The sequence below is a fragment of the Limanda limanda genome, chromosome 3 (assembly GCF_963576545.1).
Source record: "Limanda limanda chromosome 3, fLimLim1.1, whole genome shotgun sequence".
Classification (NCBI taxonomy): domain Eukaryota; kingdom Metazoa; phylum Chordata; class Actinopteri; order Pleuronectiformes; family Pleuronectidae; genus Limanda; species Limanda limanda.
Window position 1 is genome coordinate 15,780,015 of NC_083638.1, and position 8,329 is coordinate 15,788,343.

General features: G+C 46.0%; 1 protein-coding gene across 2 annotated transcripts; it reads left to right on the forward strand.

Moving 5' to 3' along the window:
• Positions 1 to 599: 599 nt before the first annotated feature.
• onecut1 (one cut homeobox 1) lies at positions 600 to 7,969 on the forward strand. Of its 2 annotated transcripts, none has more exons than XM_061068825.1 (2): positions 600 to 2,000; positions 5,791 to 7,969. In XM_061068825.1, exons 1-2 carry the CDS (start codon positions 926 to 928, stop codon positions 6,069 to 6,071), a joined length of 1,356 nt encoding a protein of 451 aa, XP_060924808.1. In that variant the 5' UTR covers positions 600 to 925; the 3' UTR covers positions 6,072 to 7,969. The 2 variants fall into 2 exon arrangements, with proteins under 2 accessions (XP_060924808.1, XP_060924809.1); XM_061068826.1 differs by having other exon boundaries at positions 600 to 1,985.
• Positions 7,970 to 8,329: the final 360 nt, after the last annotated feature.

Here is an 8,329-nt window from a genome sequence, read left to right on the forward strand (position 1 = left end):
GTGTGAGTGTGTGTGCACATGACTTGATTAACTTGATTAAATCTTTGTTGAAGTTCATGTAAACTCTGCTTTTCTTCCACAATGAGAAAAACTGAGCGTGTTTTCATTGGAGGTTTTGAATCTCGTGCAGGCTTAAGGAAATCAACTCCAAATGAACCCGGAAGTTGACTTCATTTGCACTTAATCATTTAAGGAGGACTGAGAGTTAACGCCTCATTAATGGATTTAACATTTTCTAAATAACAAATAGCAGTTAAGCCTTGGGTGGATGGTTCAGTTCATTTCATTGGGTTTATTATCTGAGGATTATATTAGGGATGTTTGTGCTTAGCATGTTTTTCACATGTCAGGGAAGGGTACAGGCGGCTGAATATGGGTTATTGAGGTGGGCAGCTTTTAGCAGGTGGTTTGATACCTCCCTTCCTTAATAAGGTAACTGACGTCAGAGCAAGGGGCGGTGTGTGTGTGTGTTGGAGAGAGAGAGAGAGAGGGAGAGAGAGCACGGGAGGAGATGTGTGTCTGCAGTGCGCATGTGCAGACAGTGGTCTGTGCTGCGGTGGAAGAGGGCTGAAGACTAGAGAGATGGCGCGGCACCCGACAGGAGCGCAAGGACTGCTGGTTAGCGGTGGGGGGGCTTGAAATATAAAGAGAATCAGAAAAAAAATAAAAAATATATATTTATGTATATACCAGAAAAAAAGAACGGATTCTGAACAGGAGTTTCCATTTTGCAGAAGAGTACCAGAGGTAGGAGAATAATCCCAAACCACTGGAGGACTGAGAGAAGCAGAGGCTGCTGCTGCTGCTGCAAAAACAGGAGAAAAGCAACAAAAGAAGATTGAACTTTCCTGGACGGGAGGACTTCTGGGCACCAGCTCCCTGCGGTAGGTCAGATAGATGGTTTGTCCACAGCGCTGCCCGGATCATGAACGCACAGCTGTCGATGGAGAATATTGGCGACATGCACGGAGTGAGCCATGAGTCCGTGAACGGCCACGGGGACCTGCTGAGCGGCCACAGTCCGCATTCCCGTCCGAACCCCCGGGCTCTGGGCCACCGCGCTATGGGCATGGCGACCCTGCTGGACAGCGGAGACTATCACCACGGCCACCCCGGACACCTGCACCCGGCCATCAGCATGTGCGAAGCCCCCCACGGCATGAGTGCGAGCAGCACTTACACAACCCTCACCCCCCTGCAGCCCTTACCCCCCATCTCCACGGTGTCGGACAAGTTTCCACCCCATCATCACCACCACCACCACCACCATCCCCATCATCCGCACCCTCACCACCACCAGAGGATCCCGGGGAACGTCAGCGGCAGCTTCACGCTGATGCGGGAGGACCGGAGTCTGGCTCCTATGAACAGTCTGTATCCCGCATATCATCACAAGGATCCCTGCATGGGCCAGAGCTTGTCCCCGCTGTCTGGTTCCGGTCTGGCCAGTATACACACGTCCCAGGCCGGCATCCCCCCCTACGCGCATCCCGGTGCCGCCATGCCCGGTGAGAAGATGCTCACCCCCAGCGGGTTTGAGGCTCACCACCCGGCCATGCTCGGCAGACACACGGAGCAGCACATGAGCTCCTCGGCGGGCATGGTGCAAATCAATGGCCTCCACCACCACCCGCACGCCCACCTTGGCGCGCAGGGGCACGGCCAGGGGATGGGGAACGGCCGGGAGCAGGCCTCCGGGCCCGGGCAGCAAGGGGGCGGAGGAGGTGGCGTTAATGGGGGGCAGATGGAGGAGGTGAATACCAAAGAAGTGGCGCAGAGGATCACCACGGAGCTGAAGCGCTACAGCATCCCTCAGGCCATCTTCGCCCAGCGGGTCCTCTGCAGGTCCCAGGGGACCCTGTCCGACCTGCTGAGAAACCCCAAACCCTGGTCCAAGCTCAAGTCCGGCAGGGAGACCTTCCGCCGCATGTGGAAGTGGCTGCAGGAGCCTGAGTTCCAACGCATGAGTGCGCTCAGGCTCGCAGGTGAGCGAAGCCTCGGTAAAGTCCCCTTTTTTATCTTTCTTTTTTCTGAATGTGTTGCTGAGAAAAACAGATGCTAAATAAGCTTGGAGGAGAATCACTGGCCCTAAATGCTACCTTATTGAAAATGGGGTCAGGTGGGCTGGGAACTAAAGGTCATCTTGCAGTTCTATAACCACAAAGATTGTACAGCATTCCGAGCATAAAGAATAATTAAGGTAGCATTCAGGACCAACTCACCTCCAGGCTTATTTTGTTCATTGTATTCAAATGGCTCATAGCGAAATACCTCCACCAACTGTCTACAGACATTGAATTTGTATATAAGATGCTGGAAGTCAAATGTTGAAGGAACCAGGCCGTGCGTCAGTGTTTGGCGAAGCCCTGGTTATTTGAATGATCCGTGGACTCCAAATTAGAGATAGTGGAGTGGGGATCTTCCTGGAGCGTGTTTAACATTTTGAGAAGTCGCCAAAGCTGAAAAAAAAGTGCGGCACTAAGGTGACCTGATATCAATATACATCGCTTTTCTGTTTCTACACTGATTCTCCTCATGTCATTTCACCTCAAAATATCGACCGACCGAGTGCGTGCGTAAGATGAGCCTGCGTCCAGAAATCGTTAGGAATGTGTTTATTTTGGTGAAGATGCGACTGATCAGCGTTTTTCTGGTGTTGAGTCTTGGAGTAAACAGACAGAACCCAAAGCGTGTGTTTGTGTGCGTGTACCGGAGAGTCTGTGTTAAAGTAAAGTTAAATGTGAAGCTGGAGTCATTGTTTACATGGTGAATCGGTCCGTCTCTCACTTTGGGGGAAAAAAACCATTGGACTTGATTGCAGAATAGAAAAGAAAAGAATAGAAAAGAATAGAATAAAAACTGACACTGTCTCGACTTCGGTTTCTCAAATGAACTGATAATGTTTAATTCATTTGTACCTGAGGTGGGCACGACTCAAGTAGGGCGCGCAATAAAGGCCCCATGTCGTCCGTGCGCGTTCACAGACACCCAGTGCATGTTTATTACGTGAATAGGCCTGATCGATGACCTGTACTGTATCTTCTGGCTTTTTGAAAAGTGAGGCTGCGGCTGCATGCGTTGTGTCTGCGTGCGTGCTCGTAGACTATAATCGCAATTGATTATTTTTCAGTTTTCCCATCTGCTGTGTGTGTGTGTGTGTGTGCGAGTGTGTGAGTGAGTGACTTTTTGCACATGATTAAAACTCATTTGACTTTTGAAAGTTGCGTGTCATCGTTAGATCATTAGCGTGATCAGCCTATATTAAAACACAAATCAGACCATGCAGCAGCCTACTAATTAAACTGGTGATGATTTATTTTTTGTTTTAAGAAAGATATATTGATTCTCGCAATATGAGAATATTTGCAAAATACATATTTTCACATTTTCTTACGTATGTTCTTATCCTCAACTTTTTTATTAAAACCAAAATCCTAAATATAATCCTGTCTTTCTGGGGGGAAAAAACAATAAATGCCAAATTTATACAGATTTACTGAAGTAAAAATTTCACAGTTAGAAAAATACTAAATTAATTTGAAGTGAATAGAGTGAGCGCCATTATATTGATCCGTTCGTTCCGGTGAACTAGATGTGATCTTGTGCTGAAGTAGATGTGATACACTTATTGATTTTAGGCTTCTGAAATTAATCTTGGGCCTATTCTGCTTTTCCCACGAATTCAATTACCCACCTGAATTTGCCTGAGTAGAATAGAGTAGAATAGAATAGAATAGAATACTTACCTGCTTATAATAAATTAGGATTCAAGCTTTAGAATGTGCGGTGGGTCTGGTCTTTCAGATGAATATTCGCAGCATGTGCAGCACAGAGGTCTGTTTGTTGTTCTGTGAGATGATGAAACGCGGGACTATCGTCACACTGTCTCAGTGTAGGTCCAGTGTGTGTGGTAGTGTGTGTGTATGTGTGTGTGTGTGTGTGTGTGTTGTCTGTTTGAGTGTGTGGAGTTATCTGTGTGTTTGTAATGATTAGCTGGGAGCAGCAGCTGTGTGTGTGTGTGTGTGTGTGTGTGTGTGTGTGTGTGTGTGTGTGTGTGTGTGTGTGTGTGTGTGTGTGTGTGTGTGTGTGTGTGTGTGTGTGTGTGTGTGTGTGTGTGTGTGTGATTAACCTGATAACGAGGCCGTTGTTATTCCTGGGAAAAGCAGCCTCTCTGCCCGGGTCTCCTGTGCCGGGGCCCGGTCGCCCTGTGGCTGCTCCTCCTGTCTGAGTGGCCTTCACTCGGGCTGATTTATAGCAGCCCCTCACACGAGGAGCTCCAGCTCTCTGTTAATATTTACCAGCGCTGGAGACACCGGGCTGCTCACACTCACAATTAGACGCAAGTTTATGGTCGTGCGCACAGGCCGCTGCACTGTACCTTATCACACATGTGAGAGAGTGCGTGTTAAAAGAAGAGGAGTGGGTTCAGCAAAGAAAAGTTTTTAATTTATTTGATTTAGCCTTATATTCTATGTTGATATTAAACTTCCCTTAATAAAGCTACATTTGGATTTTAATGGCACATAACATCCAACCCACGTGAAGTTGAAGAAGCCACATTATGAAACTATGAATATATACAAACGCTTTATTTAATATATATATCGTTAATTTTATTTGCTTAGAAAATATATTTTGCTGTCTTAACTCCAAATTTTGTTCGAAGTTTAAAATATATAGAATTTCTCTGTATCAACCGTTTTTCTTTTTTACATCAATGTGTTTTGAGGTGAATCATAATTAAATATTATTTTTTGTATAAGTCAAATTTATCCGTACTGCCTTTAACAGTGGCTTTGTGGTCAGAATATGGTGTTCAGTGTTTTCCTCTGAGGCTCCGTGATGGGCCTGGCTCCAGCAGCTCACGTCTGCCCCCTCCTGGTCACTGCTCACGGGTGAACCTCAGTGTGGATGTGCTGCAGAGAGAAAACGAAACAATGACGACAATGAATTAGTTGAAGGGAGGTTCAGTTTGTCTTTTAATCTGACCAACGGCCCCTTCTTTCCAGCATTAGATATATATATTTTTTTATGTATACATGCAGTTTATTTGACCACAGATGTAGTTTATTTCTGAGGCGCACCGCTGCTTTCAGCACCCTGGACAGCGCTTGTTGTTCCCAGGCTCACAGGCTTGTCTGCTCTGGGACTTGAGCTGCTCCGAGGTCCTAAACGAAACACGGAAGACTTAAATTCAGCCATTATTTCCCAGGCATCCTATGATTTGCTCAATGAAAAACTGTCCTGGAATAGAAGTAACACTGCCTTCGCTCTCTTTCAGTGTCAGAGTAGGAAATGTGTATATATTAGTCCTGTGATGAGAGTTCAATTGTTTTTCATATTGCAAACAGTGTAGTCAAACCAGTCAGGAGGACATATTAGACAAACCAACCATTGCATTTTTGTTTATTCATTTGTTTGTCTGTGTAATTGTTCATTTATCATTGGGATACAGAGATGTAGTAGAGGCATATTGTTATGTTTCTATTTGGTTCCATTAATACTGGAGTGTTGTGGCTTTGAAAAAACTACTGGAAGAAATCTTGTTTTGCATTTACAGATAATAGTTCAGAAGTTGGTACTGACTTTTAATAACCATAGAATAGTATTTATAGGGTTAGGTGATATGGAGAAGAACCTCCGTCCATGCAGGGTTGAGTTGTGACGGAGAGAAGTTTCTCACTCCAGTTTTCTGTAATAATTATTGTTTTTACACAAGTATATTCTGCTCTCACTCACAAACCCTCTCTCGTTCTGTCTCTGTTTGTCTCTGTCGTGAATCCTCCACAGCTTGTAAGCGTAAGGAACAGGACCACGGCCGGAGCGAGCGAGGAAACATGTCCAAGAAGCCCCGGCTGGTGTTTACAGATGTGCAGCGGCGGACGCTTCACGCCATCTTCAAGGAGAACAAGCGTCCATCCAAAGAGCTGCAGCTCACCATCGCCCAGCAGCTGGGCCTGGAGCTGACCACGGTCAGCAACTTCTTTATGAATGCACGCCGACGGAGCCTAGATAAGTGGGTGGACGACGGCTCCGGTCACCCTGGCCCCAACTCCTGCACCAAAGCCTGAAGACGGACTGATCTGACCAACTCATGGACTGACTTAACTTCGGTGGAAAAGCTTTAAAACTTATGAGAAACAAAGAGAAACTTAAAAAAAAGACCTTGAAGCAACGTTTTGCCCTTAAACCTGTACTATATCGATATTTATAGTATCCAAAGATGAAAAAACAAACCAAAGACTTGTTTGACCTGCTTTAAAATGTTTGTTTCAGCAACACATTTATGTGTAACATACTGCAAAAAGACTATAATTTTACCCCCCCACCTTCACACACTCTCACTGTCACTGGTCTCTAGCTTTACTACAGCCCTCCTTACCTCCCCACCCCAGTATCAATCTATCATTCACCATCCTTATCTCTAATCTGATTGGTTGGTTTTAATGACGGGTCCCTAAATGGAGGTTTAATCAGCCTTTTGACAGTGTGATCTGCAGCTGTCCACAGCCTTGAAAAACAGCCAGAATGTGGAGCTCTGGTGGGATTGGCCAATCAACGATAAAGAAAATAATCCTGCAGGAGCGACCGGATTGTTGTGCAGCCTCATTCGGATGGATGGCGGTGGACTGTCTGTCTTATCTGTCCGTCGGTCCAGCTGTCTGTCTCTCTATCAAGCATTCCAGACAGACATGGGGAAGCCCACATGTAGACTGCTAACCCAGAATCCCCCCCCCCCCCCAAAAAAAAACTAAACCAAAAACCCCCCAACCTCAACCCACATGGTAGTGCTTTCTTCCAACATGCTGAAACGTTTGAATAATTTAAAAGTGAGAAACCAAAGCCTTCTACACCCTGACGCCTCTCATCCAACGTAGAAATAAAACCACTGGAAATACTACAAAGTAATTTGACCAAAGAGTGTATTTTCTAGCGGATAATATTTTTACCTCACTCCCTCCCTTATCTCCTTAAAACAGACTGTTAGTTATAGAAGAGGAGAATGTTTCTATTCATGGTGCATTCACTATTTTGAGTCATACTGGAAATAACACATAATAACACAACCCTGAAAGATAACTAAAGACATTTGCCTTATAGATGCCTTTTTGAATCAAACTGAAAGTGAAATGCCGTTTGTGAAGATGGATCCTTACAGATATAACCTTTCCTGTAAGTTTCTACAGGTCTGGTTTCTTAACGTTCAAAGCCGAAAAACAAAGACAAATCCGCTCTAGGGGGTTTTCTCCTCACTGCTGGCTCTACGTGTGGTCTTGACACTGTGAGGTAGACAGATGGCCTCTTATGCTTCTTGTCACCACTCTGATAACAAGCGTTCAGCGTAGCTCTGTCATCCCTCGCACACCTCATACGTATTAGATTTTTATCTCTTCATCGGAGATGTTGGGCGGAGGGGATGATATCAATGATCGAATCAATTCCAGGTGCTTACACAGCAATGTCAGCTCGTCACCTGAATACGAAAAGCACCGCATCCCCCCCTCTGTTGCCAATCCCCAGCTCTCCCCTCTCCCCTCCCCATCCTGCCACCGTTCTCCTGGTAAGCTATGCATTTCAGCACTAGGAGGAAAGCACTACACAGGGCTGGCTCAGGGCAAGCGCAGCATTTAGATATATTAAGCTGGCCCATTGCCATCGCCCTCCTCATGGCCAGGGTTAGCAGCTCTACATCCATCAGAGACAAGCGCTTAAGGAGAGGCTTCATCATCTCCGAGAGAAAAACCAAAAGACAGAGAAAAGACGACAAGAGACAACCAAAAAGAACGTGTCTAGACCTGCTGATGTTTTATAGTGTGAACCAAAGATGCTACCTCACTCAAGTTCCATACGTGATTTCTATCACTTTGATGATACCAAAGATAACCAAAGATTTTTTCTCATTGCACGGCCTCTACGAGTGGTGTGTTCAAAAGATGTTGTGTGTCTCCCCCTCCCCCCATCTCCTGTCTTTTCCCTCTATGCTCCTTTCTTCTCTCCCCCCCCCCCCCGCCTCCCACCTGCACTCAACCCATGCACCCCTGCTCTGCGTGCTCTTGCTTCATCTGTGCTCTGATTACAGCTTCATAGATGGTAATGCTGATGTAGCTATAGGCAGATGTGCTGATCCGACCATAGATACACACACACGACCGGCCAGGCAGGTGCCGGCGGGGTACAGAGAAATTTGCTACAAAAAAACTTCAACCACTTTGTTGGCAGAAAAGACAGTTGTTATGGAAAAGCTGGCATTGTGGCAGCACCAGTACGTATATTTAGGCTGGTTCATCAGTAATTTCAGGATGGGAATTTGATGGTACCCCGCTCAAGT